General features: G+C 45.8%; 4 protein-coding genes across 4 annotated transcripts; 1 reads left to right on the top strand and 3 right to left on the bottom strand.

Moving 5' to 3' along the window:
• Positions 1–574: 574 nt before the first annotated feature.
• On the bottom strand, positions 575–6,229 carry LOC135393320 (charged multivesicular body protein 6-A-like). Its single transcript, XM_064623791.1, has 7 exons — positions 6,068–6,229; positions 5,844–5,953; positions 4,765–4,852; positions 4,606–4,692; positions 3,419–3,484; positions 2,699–2,894; positions 575–857 (listed from the first exon to the last, which is right to left on the bottom strand). Exons 1-7 carry the CDS (start codon positions 6,131–6,133, stop codon positions 796–798), a joined length of 675 nt encoding a protein of 224 aa, XP_064479861.1. The 5' UTR covers positions 6,134–6,229; the 3' UTR covers positions 575–795.
• A 1,059-nt stretch (positions 6,230–7,288) lies between these two features.
• Positions 7,289–13,103, bottom strand: LOC135393318 (V-type proton ATPase subunit G-like). Its single transcript, XM_064623788.1, has 3 exons — positions 12,897–13,103; positions 10,445–10,545; positions 7,289–7,524 (listed from the first exon to the last, which is right to left on the bottom strand). Exons 1-3 carry the CDS (start codon positions 12,976–12,978, stop codon positions 7,330–7,332), a joined length of 378 nt encoding a protein of 125 aa, XP_064479858.1. The 5' UTR covers positions 12,979–13,103; the 3' UTR covers positions 7,289–7,329.
• A 40-nt stretch (positions 13,104–13,143) lies between these two features.
• On the top strand, positions 13,144–17,378 carry LOC135393319 (V-type proton ATPase subunit G-like). Its single transcript, XM_064623790.1, has 3 exons — positions 13,144–13,463; positions 15,386–15,486; positions 17,150–17,378. The coding sequence occupies exons 1-3, from the start codon at positions 13,382–13,384 to the stop codon at positions 17,324–17,326; spliced, it is 360 nt and encodes a 119-aa protein (XP_064479860.1). The 5' UTR covers positions 13,144–13,381; the 3' UTR covers positions 17,327–17,378.
• Positions 17,379–21,674: 4,296 nt separating this feature from the next.
• LOC135393317 (E3 ubiquitin-protein ligase PPP1R11-like) lies at positions 21,675–22,933 on the bottom strand. The gene is made up of 2 exons (XM_064623787.1): positions 22,723–22,933; positions 21,675–22,047 (listed from the first exon to the last, which is right to left on the bottom strand). Exons 1-2 carry the CDS (start codon positions 22,836–22,838, stop codon positions 21,747–21,749), a joined length of 417 nt encoding a protein of 138 aa, XP_064479857.1. The 5' UTR covers positions 22,839–22,933; the 3' UTR covers positions 21,675–21,746.
• Between the last annotated feature and the right edge of the window lie 281 nt (positions 22,934–23,214).

The raw sequence follows: 23,214 nt of genomic DNA, 5'->3' as shown, positions 1-23,214 counted from the left end.
TTGTCCTAGAACCTAGAACCCTAGAAGCCTCGCATACTGATAGTAGAAAATAGTAGAAAATACAGATTATGTAGACATCAAGTAGAAAATACAGATTATGCACATTTAGTTTAAGTGTTGGGCGCAGATGAAGACGTAGGTGATGCACGTATTTTATAGCCAGGGTAACCGCCAGGGCACAGAGGACGCGCGAAATTTGAAATGACTGATCCATGGCAGTTTTTTTTTCCTCTCCTCAGAACACGGGTGTCTTCGAATGATGCACGTTGGTAACAATTACAAAATTTAACATGTTAAATAAACGTTGCGTCGAGCACCGCATCATCGCATTATCGAAAAGTCTCATCCACTCCAAAGCCAGGCTGGCTTTTTGCTATCTTCCCCATGAAAATGGAATCCAATTCAATCTACAGAAAAACAGTTAAGAAAAGGGTGTCAAGGCATTGTTGCTATTTGCAGCAAATTTCAAATATGGGCAGACCTGCGTACGCATTTTCATTGACACTCATTTGGAATGAGATAATTCTCGTATGAATGCCACATGATTCACTACACACTTTGCACACAATGCACGCCGATTGCACGTCAACTTTAATTCCTACAGAGCTGCACATTTTTATTGAAAGTGTGACAACAATATATTTACAGGCTATTTGACACAGCAAACGTTATTGCTTTGCGATAGAAAAGTCGTGTAAAATGGACATTTAGTGAACACATATGTACAGTGACCTGACCACACAAAACACCTTCCACGGATGCCAGGAACGATAGCTGTACAGAACTGCTAAGGTGCTAAGATGCCAGGAGTGGCTCCTCCTTAGGAAGCGTTGCCTTCTTCGCCTTCTTTGGTGGCACTGCATTTGAGAAAAAAAGGGGGTTAGCAGTGCAACTTCGTTCGAGAGCCTTTATATATGTGAAAAACATTTCAATAAATATCAATGTACCTTAATCACTGCAAAGCATATTAGCTAGCTTTAAAAATATAAGTTTAAATATAAACTTATATACTATGAAAGTCGTTGAATTCGCGAGGGACATATTTTCGCGTTTTGGTGCAGGGCTTAGTTGAGAAACAGTTTGCGGGAACTTAAATTCGCGGAAAACGCGGACTTGTGTTTCTCAGTGATCTCGGAGATCAGTCCATTGAAGCTACATTTGAATTATCTAAACCAAGTCCTTTGCGACACCAATGCAATCCCTTTGCAAAAAATTACACTGCTTAGTCATCGGCAAGATTAGCGAAAGCAGGCCCCGTATGCTAGGACAGTGTCTACGTCGCCGGAAGAACCCCAGGTACGTAGCCTCGTATGAAGAAGATCTGTTGCATTGGGAATTTGACAGTCTGCACGAAATCACAAAGCTAACGAACATGGATCAGGTCTTCCTCCGTCGTGACACTGGGTGGAGGCGACGGCAGACACTTTTGGTTTTCCAAAAGTACATCAACAATGGCAGCTTCGTCACTTAAATGTATACTATCACTCGCACATCTCTCCGGCAGTCATAAAGTCCTCAAAATATTTGCAATTCTGTAAGCTTAGCAGCCGCAGTTTTCCTCTCAGAGACGTTGTTCATTATCGAACCCCCCCTTATTCCCTCTGGTGTTATAGCTGGCCTCACGAGCCGTGATGATCAGGGGCAGTTGAACAAATCCAGTCTTAAGAAGCACCTTTCCAAAGTTTTACGGGAAATAAGAAATTTAAAATTACTTGTTTAGAATTAGAATTAAAAGCAGTTTTATCATCTGCATGGCCGTTGATAAGGGCAATTTCATGCCTACGTTTAGAGAGTTCACAAGTTATGGCCGCTTTCATGTAACACTTTTGCTTTCTTGTTGCAGCTGCACATGTGAAAAGTGGAGAGGGTGGTGGTGTTAAGCGATTGGTCACAACTCGGGGCTAGAGCAACGCCACCTAGATGCAGAAGGCCCGCTTAATACGTCCTCTCCCTCCTTCACTACGTGGACACACATAGTCAGAATTCGTCTGCTACAGCGATTCGAAATCAGTCAGTTCAAGAACTCGCAAATGAATGCCGCTAACTTCGCAGATTTATACCTATACACCGAAAGTGAAACACGCTTTATGGAAAATCAGTCTTGAGAAAAATATGGGACCGTTTTGCACTTTATTTTGTTTTCCCATTTAGTACGCAGGGCCGTTCATTACTCACAGACGACAGTGGCTGCTCATGCGGCTGACGGTGGCTCGTCTCCATGGCTACTACCGCTGAAAGCAAGTTCGCGATTGGCTACGGCCGTTGAAAACACGATCCTCATTGGCCGACTCTTAGTTGTTACGTCACGGCGACGAGTATGCAGGCTTTCTCTATCTAGGTGGCGCTGGCTAGAGTGGTAGAGCCTTCAGGTATCGTACATTCGTTCTGCCCAATAGGAGAAATGTGGCGACGGACGACCCGAGTTCGTAGTAGCTGATTTGTTCGTGGTGAATCGTTCGTGGTGTCTACTGGGGATTTCCATAGGAATAATGCAAATTTTGATGGACATTCCTAACCTGTACGGTGTAACTACAAGTTCACTTTAAGCGGGGCCGTTATAACCAGAGATTGACTGTCTTTTGTGGTGAATGGAAAGTGTTCCATCTGCGAGGTACCTTTCATTATCTGGGTCCTGTGCGGGCCCTAAGGTCCACCTAGAGAGTTTTGTAACCGCTGTCGAATGTATTAAAATGCTCACGTGGTGGTGGTTCGCTTGCCTCTTCCTCTTTCAACATTGTCGGCGCAACTTCTTGTGGCTCACCCTTTTCGGCTGGGACACTGGGAAGGTTAGCAACTGCTGCAGCTTCCTCCTCTGCCACCAGTGCGTCCAGTTCGGCCAGGACAGCGTCGTCGTCCTCCGCAGTCAACTGACCGCTCAAAAGTTCATCGATTTCCTGCATTGCAAAAAGTAGTAGCTAACTGATGAACTATGAAAGGTAAGGAACGGGAGAAGACAACGGCATGTTGCGAGGGAAGCAAAGGGAACACGGTACGAATTTGCAATTTCACAATGTTACTGGTACAGGTAATGTTCAAAAAAGTACAAGTCAAGGCAACTTGGTTATTTCAGAGCTAGTCAATGAGTACTTCGAAAGTGTAGCATGGAAATATAACCAGATGTAACGTGGCAGCTGCACTAACTAAAATTGTCCACGTTTCTTTGTGTTCAAGTGAGTGTGCATTCATTGGTGTGGCTTGTAGTCTGTTCTCTGGCGTGACAGAGAAACCGAGGTATTGTACTTAATGAAAGGAGCAGCTATTTACGGCAGGAGTTGCCAAAAAATGTAACCAGTTACAAGAGAAGATACCAGCCTGTAGTAACTAATGACTTGTAACCTGATTTGTACTTTAACAGACATGTGGCACATAGTCCTGTGACAAATGTAAGTTTCTGCTTAGGATAAATTTATATGCAAACCTTCTGCTTTTCAACACTGTCGTGAGTTTCATCCATGATCTTTTCGATTTCTTCGACTGACAGCACCTGAAAAATAGACATGCAAGATTGACTGGTACTACAAGACTAGCTATTATAAAAGTGAGATATATCAATATATATCAATACATCATCAAATAGCAATATGTCAGCTTCATCACAGGTGAATTTACATGGGGCACAGTGTTGAAGGTAGTTCTCACTCTTGCAATTCTTTAACCATTCAGGAAAGAGAGAATAACAATGACATGACTAGATTACATTGAAATTCCCCTTGTGCTTTAAAACTTGACATTACAGTATTTGTATGTTAAAGACACAACAGAAATAACATAGCATGCTCTTGCGCAAGATCTGGAGTCTTTTTGGTCCAATATGTGAATTCAACCATAAAAAAAAAAAGGAAAAAAAGCTATGTGGATCGATTGCTGTGGCTTGCATAGGAAAGTTAGACATTTGAAATATATCAATCATGTGCTTTTAATACATTTATAATGCGGAATATTTAATGACAGGCGCAGAAGAATGTCCTGGTCCACCCAAATAATGTGTACTGCTTCAGCAAACTGCCGCCATCCTTTGTTAGGTCTAAACCAACAATTTTGGGATCGGTAAGCAGAAGTGTTCGTAACTGGATTTGACTTTCGCACTGTATAAAACAAGCAGTCATGTTGCCATACACGTAAAGTAAACATTTATTTCTATACGGCGCTAACGTCTTCTTTTCCTGCAAGGTATTTGGCAGACTGCCAAAAATTTCAAGTGTGACAGCAACTACTCGTATCACCCAACAACATTAAATTTTGCTGTTATATCTTACCTCACTCTTTTAAAAGCTGAATGAAGTGCCACAAAATCATGAAAAGAAAAGTGTCTTGTATGAGATGATACGAGGGCATTACTTAAAATTATCGAAGTTTGTTTCTACGAACAAATAGTCTTGTTGTCAGGTGGCCTCAAAAGTACAAAGAACAGCTTTCTATTTTGTTTTTGTCTCGGTAACCCTGCTGTCCTCCTGTCATGTAGTCCTCGTAGAAACAAAAAGTTTTGTACATTCTTTATGCAAATTTTCGAGGAACAAAGTGACAACTACTTCGTGTGATGCACCCCATATGTGCCAGCTGACTATGAGTAAAGACGACTGACATGGAAGAGTAAATTTTTCTTACATCATGGATTTTCTTCAGGGCCTCGTTACCAACTTTGAGACCTTCGACTATCTGAAGCTCTATTTGCGCATACTCCAAATCGTGGGTCTGGAAATGTTGGTAGAAGAAATTAGTTGGTTACAGCAAACACTGGTGGCATTTTAAATCATAATCTCCTACCATCTGTTCCAAATTTGTCAGCTGCTTGTCTGTCTTGTCCAGCATTTGCTCCATGAACCTCTTTTTTCTGAGCAATAACTTGGCTTTCCTGGAATGCGAGATAGAAATGTTTACGTGTGCTAGAAAATACCACGAATGTGCTACAAAACACAATGCCTGTGCTCAGGGTCGTGCACGGAGCAATTATGCGACCCGGGGATGCGCCATGACCGGCATGACATCTCGACAACATAGTCTTCATACATGATACGACAACATGATAGATCATAGTCTAAGTCTTTCATCTTTATATGGTTACGACGGGTCTTGTGTCGCTCTGGCCCTGAAACATCATCCCCGGCTGCCCCCCTGTCTTGCCGGCCCTGGCTGTGAACGAAAGATTTGATATCGCATGCGTTACTATGCATCCATTTGTGTTCCAAAAATATGAAAACATGAGGAAGTAATTTGAACGTGTGCAGCACCTGTTTCTGTGGAACCAGTGGCGGATCCAAGGAGGGGGGGAGGGGGGCGTGATCACTCCCCACAAAACGTCAGTTTATACATTGGATTTCCCTATCTCCCCTTCCCCACTATGCACTTCGACAGAGGAACCCCTCCCGCCAACCGAGGGTCTGAATCTACCCGTGTGTGCAATCCCTTGTCAACAGTTAAATGCAACCAGTGTGCCCTCTGCAATATTTGTAGTAGCACACTCTTTTGAAATCAACGTGCATTGTCCACGAATTTTTCTTGACTCTGTAATTTTTATAATTTAGAGTTTTCATGTTATTTATTTTCGTCCACTAGCAACCACGGGCACGAGACCAAAATTTGATTAAAGTAGCGTAATCACATGTTACCGTGAACTTTTCAATGTTTCAGCACAACGCAAAATACCCGAATGCAAATTATATATAATGCTCCAAGAAAAAAAAACATCGTATCATACGGCGGTGTTATGATATTTGCAAGTGTAGAAAGCAGCCGCTCGCAACTTATCAAGAACAGCTGCGAGGCAGCTTGCCATTCAAGACAATTGGATTGAAACACCTGATATTGAACGGACTTAACAAACAGCAAAAACGGAGGTTTCGTACTCTTTGCGTCCATCGTGTAGAAGCTTCTTAGCCAAAATCCTTTCGCTTTCTAAGTTGGTCAAGATTTTCTTCTGGTACTGCTTAATTTTGTCTCGTTGCTGTTTCAGTTGCTGAAAACGAAACAACGTCGCATTCGATTAAAACCAAAACATTTCTGCAGCAGAGATAGCAGACGTTCAATCCTCTACATGTTGCCCATTCCTACGACGATTTTGATTCCTTACCAGTACAGCCTTGTCTTGTTCGGTGACCCTGCTTGCTTTCTTGTGCTTTCCGAACAAAATACCCATCCTCAACTTCCTCCGGTCGTCTCGTTCCAAGAAATTATTTAGCTCTTGCCCGCCTACAGAACTCCCATTTCCGCCATTAAATCTCTCCTACCAGCGAGCAGACAGCGACAGCAGTTGCGTAAACGATTATTAGTTAAGTTACATAATTCAAATGTTATTATTCCAGTAAACAGATACAGAAGATAACAAAAATATTACAATGAAACATTTGATTATGTAAACTAACTGGCAACGGCATGGCTTGATCTGCAATAATGAAACCACCATATTCGTAATGTTCGCAGGCGTGGTTGAGTTTCGGTTTCGCAGGCCCGCGAAGCCACCACAGATAGTGGAAGCCACGAAGCGCACTTCTTGATTCCAACAGAGACAGCATAGGCAGTCTGGAATATTATGTAGTCTAGCTAGAATGGTCCCGCGGGGTTTAATGCTCACACGCATGCGCAATCTAAGCTTCAATACCTATTTGTTTCGGATGGCGTTCGTTGCGGATTTTGTCTTGATACCCATGGAAAGGACTTGAAACATATTTTTTTACACCATCATATGAGTATACTACCTTCAGGAACCGTCACGAAAAATATTTCCTTGGGGAAGTGCTAATTTACTGAGAATATTGCTTTGCAAGAGAGAGCGCAGCGGCGGCGACGTCGCCCAGTTGCTCCCACTTTGATCCTCGCGTCTCATGACGCCAGAGGCAGAGGGCTCTTGATTGGCCACCAAGAATCATCTGCTAGCGAAAGTGACCAGTCGGTGCAAAAAGAGACTGCAAGAAGAAGAAGAAGAAAAAAAAGTCGCTCTCCTCAGTACTGGCGACGTACATGACACATGAAGAAAAAAAAAAAAGCACAGTCTTAACAAAGACAATTAAATTACACATCGCACGTGGCGTTGCAGACTGGCAGCCGAGGAGAGCAGGTTTGCTGACCTGAGAGATTGAAAGCACTCTTGCGCTCGACGACGCTCCGTTTGTAAAACTGTACAATGTAAGTATCGTAACAATATGAATAGAAAACTGGAAACTGAATATTCGCCGTAGCCAGGGGAGCGGGGCCCAGAACCTCGGCGTACCTGAACGTAAGCAAAAACATTGCAGCAGCAGTCGTGAGGCACCGCAGTGCTACTAATTACCGGTACGCCACCAGCACCACCAAATTACACGTACATATATTTTTATTGTGAACTGAACACACAGTTTACGGTTTTCCCGGGTTCTCGGGCTTTGCGATGACAAAGTTCCGGTGTACCTTGGGGTCCACATCGTAGACGATGTTGAGCAACTTCTCAACGGTGGCTTTCTTCCGTTGCGCAACCAATTTGTCCACCTCGGCTAATTTCAGCTTCGCTTCTGCGTCGATCCGAGCAGTCACATCCTCTTTAGAATCCATGTGCTACAACATGAAATCTATCTGTGAATTCTATACATAGAGAGACTCGACCACAATGTTGCGACAATTACATAGCGCCAATACGCAAATGATTTAGATGTGTCCCCAAAACAATATGCACCCCGTGAGCCTCCACTTTTTAACAGCATCTTCGATGCCCAAGAAGCAAGCGCAGCCAATCGCGAAAGCATCAGTGGGTGACGCTGCTTCGTCTGCTTCAAAATTGAGGAGGTGCGAGCGTTCTTTCGATTTCGGATCTCCGGCCACGTTTTCACGTATAAATAATGCTAACATAAATTATAATACTGCGAGTTCTTAGTAGTTGAACTATTCCAATGAGTGCGTTGAATAATAACTAAGTGAAGGTTCCGAGTTTCAATCCTAGCTGCACGTTTCTGTGACTTTTCATTTTCACGCTATCTTTCCACGGTTTCGTTTTTCTTCGAAGTCATTAGAATCACTCTGCCGGGTGAGGAAGTGCAAATAAATATGTGACAGTGAAGAAATAGTGGAAATCGTGTAGAATTGTAAGGACTCACATATGCCATTTAGCAGAGACTTCGCTAGAATGCGATCAGTAAGATATGTCTCGAATTCATGCCTTCCGTTCAAAAAAGGAAAATACATTTAATTAAAAAACATTTGTGTGCCCCCCCTTTTTTTTTTTTTTTTTTCACCACCACATCATTCGCTGTTAACACGCATGAATATATGACCATCATTGGGTGCCTTCCACAACTAACCCTCGAGTAGGAGTTGGACACGTGACAGAGTTGTACCACGTGACCACGGGAGTAGGGGGGAGGCTCTTTTCGGCTGTAGTTCGAGTCACGGGCTCCGCCTCTCGGCGAACGTCATATGTCACGTGAGAAAGTCGCTTCTGCCCGCGCGCCGGCCGATGGGGATTGTTCTTGCTGCAGAGAGATGGGGAATATGCACATGCGGACACGTGCTCGTAGTTTTATAAAGTAAATGTGTTGTACGCGTACTACTGCATAGCCTTGCTGGATAGAGATGACATGAGTTTGTGTAAAACCGACAGCGGTTCGCTACACTGAGTGCATTCAGGTGATTCTTCATCTCGAGCGGAACTGGGAAGTGTCTGAAGTTTCACCGCTACCCCACCTTTCCCCTCGTTCTTTTTTTTTTTCCATTGGTCTAATAAATATACCCCTCCCCCCCCCCCCCCCGCTTCCCCGGGTCAAAGCCGTAATACACGGCACTGGCACTGCCCCGGCCAAAATAGGGAAGCCGATCGGCGACAGCGCTGGGTATATGGCATGGTATATGGTATATGACGCGTTCAACGCAATACTGCCACCTGAACTGTAACACAATTACAGCTCGCGTCGTCTGCTCTGGTGGCGCCGTGCTGTCTGGAGGGTCACGTGAGCCGTCATGTGGTAGACAGGAGCATCCCAGAATGCAATGCGAAGCCGGCCCACTCCTTGTGTTTCGTTCCTTCATGATCAACGACATCAACATCATGACACATCATTGAACATAGAGTTTATATCATAATATCCCAGAACATAAAGCTTACATCCCATCAATACCCATACTCATCACAACATTGTGTCATTCCCTATGATGTGACGGTGAATGGAGTTCATGGTGGCCGTCACGAGCGATTTTGCCAACCTGCGATGTGTGGCGATCCGCTGGGTCGTATCGTCCTAACGAAGTTCAAAGAAGTCCGGCTGAATGGGGTTTGCAGAAACAACGTCCTATGCATCGTAGTTCGGTTCTGGTAAGCTCTGTGTAGGGTTCGGATCCCGAAATTTCGTGATAGTGAATTTCGGCTTTATGAACGTATGAATACAACGTACAATGGTCGTACGAGTGAAAAGGAAAGAATGATGTCTCACCGACTTTTGATTTCAAGAGGCCCTCCCATAAAAATATAATTTGCAATCCGAAACCGAACCAACCTGATCGTCCACCACGACACATGACAAAGGAGTTACCTGCTGACTTTTGTGAACCACGAGATCTCAAGACAAGAACGGTCCTCCACTTGCATCAAAACTCCTACGAAATCGTCAGTCTTCCGATACATAAGTCCACACAAAGTACCCTATTGCAGAGTCTCTCTCTTTCTCTCTGCGGAATTTCTTTCTCTTTTTTGTTCTTTTAATCACTATGAATACGTGTGTTTGAAAGTGACTGAAAGTGAAAGTAAACTATAGATTGGGATGCTCCAGACCAGAACGCAGCAATTACTGCGGATGAGTAAAAGGGGAGAAGAGCACAACGCACCAGTCCCCCGAATACTCCGGCGTAAGATGCGAAAAACGTCATTGCTTTTTGTAGCTACTTTAATAATACGCAGCGAAACTTTTGCCAGGTGAGCAGTTTTTTTTTTTTTCTTTTTGTGTGTTTTTCTTCCAGTAAAATGTTCTGCGGACGCACACTGTATCGCAATTTTTGATAGTATGATGGATAGTATGATGGATGTGTACGTGGATACACGGCATCCTGGGAATAGCTGCAAAAAATCCTGATCCCGTCCCGGGATCCCGGTATTCACATTTAGAAATCCCGGGGACACTAGAAACGGTCCGGGATTCTGGACCCTAGCTCTATGTGAGGCTATAGTCTCGTGGAACCTCCCGTTAACCACGTATCCCCGCGGAATATTCTACTGCAACAAACGAAAAAAGAAAAACTGCTCGCGGGGCTAAGTTCCGTCACGTATAATGCTGAGCATTCGTTGCGGTACCGGAATGCCGGTGCTATGGCGCACTGCACACATAGCAGACGACACCATTGGCCCACTGTCGTCTGCTACAGAACATCTTGTGGCTGGGCCGCATGATGAGAACAGCATGAAAGGAGATGACGTGTTGTGCATCTTCCACTGGAGTATTTATTCTGGAAAATGTCACTAGTGCGAACGCACGCTAAAAGCAGTACTACTCACGGACGCTTCATACTCCTTGAACTGTTTCTCTTTCTCCGTTCGGAATTTGTCGATCTCGAGTTGAGCTTCGTCCTTCGCCTGCTTCAGCCGCCTTGCCTTACCTGTGAACACAGCGGATGTCTTACTTCGACAACAGCTTTAAATTGTTCCTGCTCACTGCAAATCAAACATGAAAACACGGGGGGCGTTACACGTGTGTTAAATATTACATCACATGGGCTCCAAAACACATTTAGGACTGCTCAAAGCTGAGCTCGAGTCTATCAAGAGCGGCCATGAAAAATTTGTTCTGCGGAATGCGTCTTATCAGGTGCCCCGCAAAATCAGCAATGTGCAGGGCGCGAAGCCTTGGAGGGGCAGCGCAATTCTGCATTTTTTTAAAATTATTTTATTGCGTGTTAGCGCCGCGAAGCAACTGCAATTCTGCTGTCGTGACGTGAGTGGAATATGAGCTCTCGTCCGTCAATGGTGGCGTTAAGTAGGCGTCCCTCTTTTGGCGCACTCAGATCGGGGGTATGAGACACCCGGAGCGGCCACTAAACAGCGTAAAGCAACTTTGGAGCGCTGCACTGCTGGCTCCCTGATGCCGCTTCCTGTTGTCTGCTCGTGCAGTGCACAGACGGAGGACACGTTGGCTCAGTTTGAACCTATAGTAACGTTGGAAGAGACGACTGCGGTTGAGAAGATTTCTCCTTGTAACAGCAAATGAAATGGAACAAAAGTATGATAATAGTTATAAAAATGTTACGATTTACTGAAATAGGAGCATTTGGTAACATAGAAAGTCCGTATTTTGCTTCCGAGCCCACACTTCGAAGGTCGTCCTGCCAGTTCAACAGGAAGTACGTCATGGAAAATCTCAAGCACCCGGGCGCTTGTCGTCTGCTTCAAAGCCCTCATTTCAAAACGGGTGCGCGGGGAGCAGCTTGGAGTCTCGTACTCCCGAGTGCGCGAGTGGGGCTTGTGTCGCGTTAAGTGAGTGGAGTCTGAAACGCTTTCGTTTTGGGCGCCTACTTAACGCAACCAATGTAAACCGCTAGCGTCACGCCATCAGTCAGTCTAACACTCCCAGTCGCGCCACAGTGACGTCGACGACATTCATTCTGTATTCACGCATTAGGCTCTTAGGATAAAAGCAAGGGATTCTGTGGTGCATGCCATCAAAGATTTCTCTCTCGCGCGGTACAGGTCACCTGCGATGACTACTCTTGTTCAAGAACACAATGTATTTGTCGAACAACCTGCTGCAGCCAAAAACGAACAAAGCATGTAGGTCGCAATCGTTCCAGTCGGTTCCGTTTTATTCCTCGTCGACCAAGACAACTGACCACAGTGTCGAAAATCCCATGTGAGATAGTTTGACTGTTATTCCATGGAATAACACTCGAGAACAAGAGCAGTTGCCAGGTGTTGAGGGTATGCCGAAATTTCCTTCCTAGAAAAAGGCCAAAACGTCATTTCCTACACACCCAATCAGAGTACGGTCTTGAGAAAAGGGGTTGCCGCGGCTGTGCGGGAGTTTGAACCAACGTTCGTGTGAACGGCGCCCTTCCCCTCTGAGCGCCGCCTTCTCACTTCCCCTGTTAGGGAGTGACGTCATGTGATGTCTTTGCCGCTAGAGCCTCTGAAGCTGCGCAAGCAGCGCTGATCTTTAAAATTAGTTTCATGTCTAAGCAGTTTTTTAACGTAAAAATTTACCAAGGATAGATTGTCGATGCCGAACATCGTGCTTTCATCGATGGATGTCTCGATGAGACCATCCTTTTCAAGGAGCATGGAAGGGTTCCAGGAAATTATGCCAGAAGGAGTAGAAATTAGGATTGCAAGCTCTGGGACACATATCCACCCAAACAGGACTAGTGCAGCACTCAATCCTGGTGCTTCCAACTCTTGTGTTCCAAGAGTGTTTCCAATTTCGCTGGTCAGGAAAGCTTCTTCCTTCGGCTGCCAATCTGTGACGTCATGTCATTCGCCCAATGGTGAGGCGCGATCCATCTTTTCCTTCTCTTTCTTTTCGCGGTTGTATTTGGCGCCACCCGTCCCTCCCGCGTCTGACAGAAGCGGTCTGGCCTTGCTCCCGCTCGGTAGCAGATGATTCTCGGCAGCCAATAAACGTGTTCGGATGATATGACGTTGCAACAAAAATATACGACGCACCCTCCATGCACCCCCACCCCCGTCCTCACGTCCTCACGCGGCGAAAATGCGGCTAACTTCGGAGGGTATGTTATTGTCTTACTTAACTTTTAAAAAAATCGCGTAAATATGGCTCACTTCGGTCTGTTCGCCGGAAATATTTCGAGGGATATTCGTACAAGCGCCATTTTCTGGCTGTATGTCTTGTCCATTACAGGAATGCACCAGTTAAACTGCTATGTATACCCGCAATTTCTCTTCTTCGACAAGCGTCGACATAGGAATACCCAGGAGGGAGCACGTTTTATGACCTTACGTTTCCTGGCTTCCGTCACTTTCTCGGACGCCTTTTTCTCGGCGGCGAGAAGCTGCTGGACTCCGTGGCTCTGACTCGTCATGGCTCAAGTCTTAGCAGGACGCTGTTCAAGGGGAATCGGAATGCTCCTTTTTTGCGTTCGAATCGGCGATAATGCACACAGTGGACATACAGTAGTCTTCCTCTTCTTCTTCTTCAATGGTAACAAAGCAACACGTGAGGACAACTTCGGTCTCTTCGAAATTTTTTTCGTCTGAATTTCGTTTACGACGCGCAGGACTGTTCGAAGAATGAAATAATGAGCCTTTGCTCGTCGAACAACGCATTTCATGCGCATCTTTTTAAGTCACTGCGCGTCAGTGTGGCAACGTAGGCATTAACCGAGACCCTTGATTGCCACTATGGTCCGAAACCGAAAAAGAAATGACAACCCTGCTCGCTCCCAGCTGGAGGCCATCGCGTGTCCTGTTTAAACGGCAAAGAATATGGCACAACATTGCGAGGGCATCCAGGTGCTCTTGGCGGCGGAAAAGAAAGCCCTCGAAAAGGTTGCTGAAGCCAAGAAGCGTGAGTCCAGCTCTTTATATCTTGAGCGAGAATGTGGCACGGGTTGCCCGCAAATTTGCATATCTGCACACAATCGGCGTGGTCGAAGATACGTGGCATGTTATAGGTGCGTCGGCGGGCGGGTTTGACAATGCAGAAAACCGCTTCTGTGAAGCGGAAGACGCCAGGTTGGAAAAAAAAAAAAAAAGAATGAAAGGGCACAAACTTTTGGTGGCACCTTCTAATCCAAGTTAAAGGGACCATGAAAGGATATTTGACAAGCCTACGATCATTTTCAATTAGTTCCTCTGTACTGAAGCATTCACCCTGTCAATCATGAAGTTAAAAGTCGTTCAAAGAACGAAAATATTCTATATTAACCGCGGTCGTGAATGACGGCTGCTACGACCCACCTGCGAGGCGAACTGGCCGTGACATCAGATGTTGCCGATTCGCGGGCGGTCTTTTGCGAGAAATTTGAGAAATTTGCAAGCAAGCTTGTAAACTTCGCCATGAAATATGTTTTAATTTGACCTGGAGCTAAAATCGTGTTTAATCGTTGACACAGAATCCTACCAGAAGGTGTAATGTAGCCGTTGATTGTCAGCACGGTTACCGGAGCACGTTTTCCTCTCTGACCTGCTTCTTCGTCAGAAACTGTCTCTGTCAGTGGCCTTTTGGGAGCTGCTGCGTACGGAACGATTCCTAGACGCAGTGTGCGTCGCATAATCTTTTCTTCTATTGCTGACAATTTGCGTTTTGCCATCCATATTTCTACTGATTTCGACGGCAGATATACGGCGTCGTTGTTGTCCAAACCGAAACCATGCGCCCACGTGGACCCGCGGGGTGTGCGCTCCCGGTCGTCCACAATAGACCTCTACTTGTTTGTAAACAAATGACGTCATAATGTTCGACAGCGCCACGAGTTTGGTAGAGTTGAACTAGGTTCAAAGCTATAGTGGCGAACAAAGTCGCGCCCGAAAGCCACGGTCTTGAGGGGATTACGATGGTCTCTGAAAAGGACGCGACCTTCGGTCCTACTTTTCTTTCAATAGGAGGCAGTGAACAATTGCCAATTCGTGGAACCCAGCTCTCCCATTCCGATCTGTTTTGGTTTCGGTCTGTCTACGAACATCATGATGACGTTTCTCAGGTAGAGGTTTATTGGTTGAGAGGATTGGACGTTGATGACGTAAACCCGCTTCGAGTGGGTGTATCTGGCGGTCGGTGGCCCCGCTATTTTTGCCTGGTAACTGTCATATATCATGTCAGCGTTGGCAAAGGGACACACTAACCTATTTCGGGTCCATCAAGCTTTGTGAGGGGCCTGTGGATATTCCTTAGACTGAGTTCTTCGTTCCACGGCCGGCTTCTGAGAAAGTAATAGAGTACTTGATGAACAAGGAACTATGTCAGGAGGTCCACCTAGAGTCACTAAATAGGGAGCAGAGTAGTGACACTGAGCCACGCCGGTGAGCGAGTCCGCCATCTTGAGTCAGGCGCGGTTGCGTTGCCTAGCAATGGGACGCCAATCTCCCCATTCTACGGTGGATAATAACGTGCAGTCGAGCAACCTCGCAGCCCAGGAAACCCGTTTTGGATGGAGGTGACTCAACATGGACGGCGAGTTCTTGGAAGGCGAAACCACGTGACACGATCTGCCCAATCGCGGACACAGAACGGCGGCTCCGGCGCGGAGAAGGAGTGCGGTACTCTGTACCCCTATTTAGTGACTCTGGGCCCACCTACATTTCCTTAATTAACGTCGAAGTTTTCGAAGTACGTTTTCTTAACTGCGGCTGCCCCCATCCCCATATTGAATGAAAGCATCGACTCGTGATGTGTCTTTGGTCCTCATGTTGCAGCACTTGAAAATTCAGTCAAACGCACATTTTGAACGACTTTCTCCATGAACTGTGGTACTGACTATTCTTCATCAGGTAAAGCAAAGAGATTGAAGGATGCGAGGGTCAGTGCACAAGCAGAGATTGAGAAGTTCAAGGAAGAACGGGAAAAGCAGTTCAAAGAATACGAGGCAGCGGTAAGTGTTTCCCAATACCGGATGGCTACAAGAGCACTCGTTGTTTTGCCTTGCCGAGCTCAAAAATATATGGTTATTGTAATTATTAGAATTATTTGAAATTACGGGATAAGTGACACCGACACAAAACTATGTACGCAAACAGACGATTTCGGAAGTGCATTACTGTAGCAAACCATGCGGGTTGGTATACGAGTCAGATATAACAAGGAAGGAGGGCCTAGTAGTTGGGGCTGTCTTTCCTTCCTTCTGCCTGTCTGTGTCTTTCAGTGCTAGCTTGTCATGTTCGATTTCTGAAGTGACGTTGCAAATAAATATAATAAATACACAATAAATAAATAATAACTGTATAAGGCCATTAATTAATCTTTAATTAGCCTCTAATCTAAGTTATTTAATTAGAAATTAAATTAAATTTATTTGGTTTAAATGGTATTTTAAACTGTCGTGACTACAGATTAGCCACTCCTATCCAGGGATGGGCAGTAATACTATTTTTCGTATTGTAATACTAATAAAAATACGTTCTGAAAATGTGTATTATAATACATAATACTAATACTGTATTATAATATATCATGGTAGTACAGGAATACATAACTTTTTGAAAAGCCCAGGGCCTACACAACATTTATTTCACAGTTTACAGTGCCTGTTGTATGAAACATAGATGCATTGCTGATTATTTAGCTTTCATAACATTTTCTCAAAAATTCAATGTTTGAGTCAGTGGTGTACCAGGGAGACGGTTGGGCAATCCCCCGCCCCCCAAAAAGTCAGTTTATAGAAGATTTCGCTCTCTCCCCTCCCCCACTACGCGCCCCGACAAAGAAACCGCCCCCCCCCCCCCTGGATATTTGCATATTGAATATACCACAAGGCGTTCTAAATCTGAAAGTGTTTTTAGATGGCCCTCTGTACACGTACCAGAAGTAGAAGTAGAAGTCGGCGTACCAGAAGTAGAAGCCGGCCCTGGTGCGTACATTAGCCTTGGACGCATGGCTTGGACACACTTCTGATTGTAACAGAATTGGAGCAAAAAGGGTACACTGACTAATCCCCAGAGGAGTAGGTGTTCAAAGAGCGGATGACGTAAAACGTGGGATGTGCTGACCGGATTATCACCGTGCTGATAGCGCATAGGGGTGAACGAGCAGGTCAAAAACCGAGAAGTATTACTATAGTATCATAATACTTGTAATACGCGTTTTTGCGTATATTATAATACACAGATACTTTTCTGAATCCTGTATTATAATACGTAATACAAATACAAAATGTATCACAGTAATACTATTATAATACAAAGTATTGTAATATATACCCAGCCCTGCTCCTAGCCACTAGCGGATTCTCAAGCAACCCTTCCGCACGCAAGCTGTGTACGGGAAAAGGGGAGGAGTCACTTCGGATACCCTGCCATAAACGTTTCTGCGTCCACGGTTCCCGTGGCGCCATCTATCGTCCGAGCTGAGTTTTCGGCGCAGACCACAGGAATTTCCGAGGACGTAGCACAATAATGCCATCACATTAAACGAGCAAGGCTATCAAATATAGCATACGCAAAGCGATAGCGTGACCGACTACAGCCCTGTAATGACTGCGTGTGTCTCATTATACCGTGACGCTTTGGCGTGTGTGTAATTGTTTTCTTCCGCTTAAGCACATGGGATCCCGAGAAGAAATTGTGGGTTCCATTGAAGGTGGCACTGTGACGAAGCTCGCCGCCATCGAGACGAGTGTTCAACAACAAAAGAAAGGAGTCATCGAAAAACTGCTCAAAATCGTCTATGACGTCGAACCCAAGGTGCACTGCAATTTCAGGCCTGGTGCTCCGTGATACCTTCGTTGTTTAGACTGCTGCCAAATAAAACCTCCTTTTTTTTTCTGTTCTCAGTGAGTTCGTACGCATTAGGGGATAGGTTCAATTTTACGAGGATTTGGGAAGGATTTTCATTTTTTTGTGGGCGTAACCAGGGCGTTCCGGGGTTCAAATCTTGTAGCTCATTTCCGAGAGGAAAAACGGTGGTGAAATCCTCTCCCCATGTAAAGATCCCGAGGAACCTCTCCCGAAATATTTTTCTGGCAACGTACGTTATACTGGGTGTAGTACACCTACTAGCTGGTTGCTGCCGCCAGCATAAGAAAATTTAGCAGTTCTAAAACCTTTGGGTAGTGTCAAGGGTGTGCGGGGTGCTGGGAAAATCCCCGGTGTCCTTATGGGCTCTTCGCAGGTGTAGCTGGTTGCGGCGTTTCTGGCAGGAGGACACGCGGGTCCCTCTTGATTTCGTGTGTATCATTCCAGTATATGGTTGGGTAGGAGCGTGCTATGCGGTGAAGACTTGCTAACAGGAGGGGCTTTTGATAAGTATTCTGCCTTCGAAAAGGTAAAGTCACTGGGCAGGCTTGAGGGTGTAAAAGGGTGACCTTGCAGAAAGGGGCGTTGCTGGGTCAGGTTATTTAAGAAGCAGGTCCGTCAATAAAAATCTTGTTCTTATGTCTGTGTTGTGTGTTGTGTCGTCCTTTTGTTTGTTTCCCGGCACCGGGCTTTTATCGCTTTTAATACCTTTTATAGGCTGCGAGCGTCGCGCGATGCTCAAGCTCCTATACACGCTGGGGCGTTCGCAGCATGAATCTCTTAGAGCTGACCAGTTTTAGGGATGTTTTAATGGGGTCACATATCACGAACGGCTGCATCTTGAAGAAATACTAGAATATTCCGCGTCGTAATAAGTAAGACTGCATAAAAAAAATTGTAGTCTGACGGTCGTAGGTGTATCGGCATGTAAGAACAGTGCGAGCTGCCCTATTGAATACTGGAAGAACATCGGCTATAGCGTTGCTCATTTTTTATAACAGCTAGGACATTCGACACAATGAAACACTAAAGGACAAGAGTAGGACGGGACAGGACGCAGGTTCCGTCATAGCTTTTGCAATTCTGTCCTTTACGGCGTCCTGCATAGAGTGTTTTGGCGATTATATGCTATTCCATATCTCTGATGTCCCGTTAGGGGCCCCTGATCTACAATGAGGCATCACCTGTTCGATCGCAATGCCTCGTTGACGTACCATTCAGTTCTCCTGTGGGGCCACTAAGCTCACCTGATAGGCAGTTAGTTACCCTTTATTGGGCCGTCATGGGCCTTGTGGTACCATCAGGCCATGGGGCCATTTGACCCACCTGACGGGCTGTGTGACAGCACTTGTTGGACCACTGACAGCCCTGTTGGACCACTAGGAGTTGTTTGTGCCGACAAGCTGCTTTGATGGTCCATCAAAATATTCTAATGGACCATTAGAATTTCTGATGGAGTCTTGATGGATTTTTGGATCGGGAGTCACCTCCGGAAACGTGCACGAAGCAAGTACAACAACGTTTGAAGTTCGACAGACAGTCCTTTTAGCCAATTTTCTTTCAAGAAAATTTTGTAGATACTAAGCAAAAGAGTTGGTTGCCAGTGCCGCTGCAGCTGGGGAAGCCACAGCGGCAATACATCATGCTGCCGTAAAGCGGTACGCTGATCAGAGGGCACCGCGCAGTCGACTAACTTCGCAGACGGTTCTTAGAGGGAACACTATCTCCTATGGACGTCCGAAATAGATCCCAATGCCAACATCTGGAAATGAATGTCCGTCGGACATCTCTCACGGCTGTTCCAGGGATTTTTAGATTGAGGTCCCGGGCCGGATGTCACATGGCGCATTCCTTGCGAGAGAAAGAGAGAGAGAGAGAGAAACGCGGGTTGGTGTAGCGTTGCTGGAGCTAGACTTTTCGTGGACCTACGGAACGTCACAAACCAAAATCACTAAAAGCAGTAAGAAACACAGATATTATAGTGATAGTGATTTCATACTCCAAGCAATAGACCTCTACCTGTTTGTAAACAAATGACGTCATAGTGTTCGACAGCGCCACGAATTTGGTAGAGTTGAACTACGTTCAAAGCTAGTGGCGAACAAGGTCGCGCCCGAAAGCCACGGTCTTGAGGGGATTACGACGGTCTCTGAAGAGGACGCGACCTTCGGTCCTACTTTTCTTTCAATAGGAGGCAGCGAACAACTGAAAAATGGTGGAACCTAGCTCTCCCCTTCCGATCACTTTCGGTTTCGGTCTGTCTACCAACGTCATGATGACGTTTGTCGGGTAGAGGTTTATTCCTCACTTCCGTATTGCTTGTGTACGTAATTCGATTAAACTTGGACACATTACCCTTCATTTTGACTGCAGCGTTGTGCGTAGCGGCGCTACTGTAATGGCTACTTTTTTCAGTAGCGGAGGTGTAATTCCGCTACATTTGTTATTTGTAGCGAGAAAGTAATTTCCGCTACAATTTTGAGTAGCGGAACCGCCTCCGCTACCGCTACTTTACAGGGAGAAAATAAAATAAATTAGACGCTTGACTCTAGCGTCTAAAGGTGATTTTACTACAACTTCCGTATCGTATTCAACCGCGAAACAGGTTACGATGCATGGTATTCACTTTTGGTTCGACCGATTCATGTCAGACCAGAGCCTTCAAATCGCTGCTGTCTTAATTCCGAGGTTCAAGCTCTCAAGGCTCACGGATGAAAACCAACGAAAGGAAGTAACCAGCTTGACCGTAAACGAAATGTTAAGGTTTTCGGTCGCCTCAAGTGAGGGCGCCGTTGAATCCACGAGCGAGCTCCATGCAGATGATTTCTTTTCTTTTGGGGAGTCAACTTCTACAGCAGATCCAGCTGATCGTGAGCTTACTCAGTACCTCTTTGTGCCAGATAGCTTTAATTTGACGTCGCTAAAGCAGGGCTATCCAAGAGTGCACGGGGCGTTCCTCAAGCTAAATACCGCTGTCCCGTCAAGTGCGTCTGCCGAACGACTTTTCAGTGTTTGCGCCGATACGTTCACCAAGAAACGTAGGCTCAGTGACGGGAACTTTGAGCGGAAACTGCTCTTGAAGGTGAACGCAAGTGTGTGATGAGTTTTTCAAAAAGTACTGATCGCAAGAAATAAAGTATTAGCAAGAGCACATATCTTTGAATGTATCGAATCACATATTCATAGGCCTTCGGCGAGAAAGTAATGGAAGGGTAATTGCGCTACATTTTTTTTCGTAGCGGTAGCGGTATCGCGCTACATTCGTAAATTTGTAGCGCCGCTAGTATCGCGCTACTTTGAAATACGGTAGCGGGTAGCGGTATTTCGCTACCTAAATTGAGTAGCGGGCACAACACTGCCACAGGCGAGCAGTGCTCCGCAATTTGCTCAACATCACGGAATAGGCAATACTGTTTTCCCTTACGAGGGTAATAACCTTGATATACAAGCACGGTGCTTGTCCCATCCTACAGTCGCCAATACAAGAATACCACTCGAAATGACTGTTTTGAACTTTGTGGTGAAGGAGGCTTTTGTATTTTTTTCTTCACAAAACGCTGCAACGCCGCATTGTAGTCCGATATGGGAAATACAAACTATTCAGGTTTATAAATTTTGATGGCAGTATGTATCTTTAAATGCGATGTATTATTAAACTATGTATATAGTAAGCTATGGATTATTAAACTGAAATGGTTGAAAATTTGCGTTTGCCTTTGAAAATCGCAAACCAAGCTATCATTCCATACATGTTCCATATAAGGTCCCGTACACATCCACGAGGGATCCGTAGGGATTATTACAGGAACAGGACATCCACAAAATTCGCATAGAATGCAGCCCCCTGGATGTGCTCAAGACGTCCTGCAGACGAACGTAATGTCCAATGGACATCCCGGTCTCCCGGCACGATGTCTGTGGTGCGTCCCATGGACTGCTTTGTTCCCTCGTTTCCGAGGTCGTCTGCTCAGGCGGCTCACCTTTGTCAAACATGTACCATCATTGGTCGGTAACAGTATGAAGTTTTCTCGTTTTTCTCGAGAGGGATTCCCGCCATACCCTCAACATCCGGCATCTGCTCTTGCGGTGTATTTCATCGAACTGCACAAAAACTACGCCAGTAACTCCTGAAGGATTTTCGATACCATTGCCAATGATCGGGGGATGGGGGTGGGGGGGGGTGGATGACAGACGGGGACGAAGGCAAAGGGGAATGCGCTCAGCTATACTCTCAAGTAAGAGTGACAACGAAGGAGTGTTCGTTTCCCTGAAGGCACACCCTGTATGTATTTGAAGAGACAAATAAGCACAAAAGACGCACGGAATAATATCGGCGGCGTAAATAAGTTACTTTCTCTTTACATGTTCCGTGATTGACTATAAGCGCCATTCAGGACTGAATCTACGGCAATTTGGACAGCCCAGTTTGCGAAGAGATGGCCTTGCTGGGACCCGGCGCGCCGCTGCTGCCTGGGACAGCGGGCGGAAGCGCATCGGACTCTTGTTGAACTTCGGGAGGTGGGCTTCTGAGGTGGCCGTCCTTCCGGTACATAATGTGGCCTCGGCAGTTGGGGCACTCGTCTTGGTCATCCTCTTCCTCAGACTCCCCGAAAGGAGTGGGCTTGACGTAGATACAACAGCACTTGGATGACTTGCGGTTCATGTTCTCGTTGTCAACCGTTCCGGCCGCCCACGCCACTTTCCTGGACAGTTTTTTTTTTAAAAAACAGAAACAGTGTGGTGTCGCTGCATGATGTATCCATATTCACTTGCGTCATTACGTACATACAATGATAGGAAAATAGAGGGCTGTTTTTCGCTGCCGTGTGGTCCACAGCTATCGCACGCCATATGCTACTATGTGCTACGGGCCACTGTCAGTGTTCGCGAAAACGTGTTCTTTGAAACGCATGTACGCTTCGTTTACTGAACATGATTTCTATCAGGAAAAGAACAACACCAACTTGTCAAACACAGTACAGAACCCGCCTGTAGCCATGTTCAAGCTAAAAACGGTGTTTTTAAGCCCTGCCCTACGGCTGTTCCTATTAGACGCAATAGCTAACCGCATCACTCTACGTCGCGACGAGTAGTGCGCCGACACCGAAACTACCGATGCTAAAGGAGCCCAATGGCTGGCATATGGTGACACTGCTGTATATTCCTCCGTTCTTAGTTTGAACATGTGACATAGACGACTATTCGAGCTTTTTGTTGACCCTGAAGTTCCTCACGACTGACCTCTTTGGGGAAGCGAGCATTAGCTGGCATTCTAAGTCTGGCCCAAAGTGGCGTTACCACACCTTACTAGTGGAAGTAAAACAGACGTGATAAACGTCGCGCAGAAGGAATGGAAATAAAGTTACGGGTTGTCGTACCTGCCAGGCTTGCGTTTTGTTTTCGACTTCTTGGTCAGCTGCAAGGGTTTCTCCTGCGGCGCACTGATCTGCTGCGTCTGGCTCGTTGATGTTGTAGCGGGCCTAAGGTCAGCCATTCATCCATTCGAGGAGATTTCGCTCAGCACATTCCACACAATTTTGCCACAACTGAACCGTCCTTTCTTCCCGTCGTCTTCTTCCTCGCCATTGCAGATGTTTCCCTCGAAGATATTGGCACGGAAAAACGCTCCTTTGGTACATCTGGCAAAACCACGTTTCCCATGCACAGTGCATTCCATGTGTAGTGCACACACTTTAGCCTTTTTCGGCCTTCTTAGGAATTGTTTGCGCGTTGTCATATGTAGTAGAAGCTCGCTGCGGCGACAGTGTCCCCATGCACTCCCAAATGTTCGGGGACACCCCTTTTTTTGTTATTGTTGTTCACCCAGCACAGACACATGCCGCCAATGATACTTAAAGCTGTGCATCTCA

This window comes from Ornithodoros turicata, chromosome 4, assembly GCF_037126465.1.
Source record: "Ornithodoros turicata isolate Travis chromosome 4, ASM3712646v1, whole genome shotgun sequence".
In the NCBI taxonomy this organism is placed as follows: Eukaryota; Metazoa; Arthropoda; class Arachnida; order Ixodida; family Argasidae; genus Ornithodoros; species Ornithodoros turicata.
The sequence above is the reverse complement of the archived record's forward strand: the minus strand, read 5'-3'. Positions and strand labels throughout refer to the sequence as shown.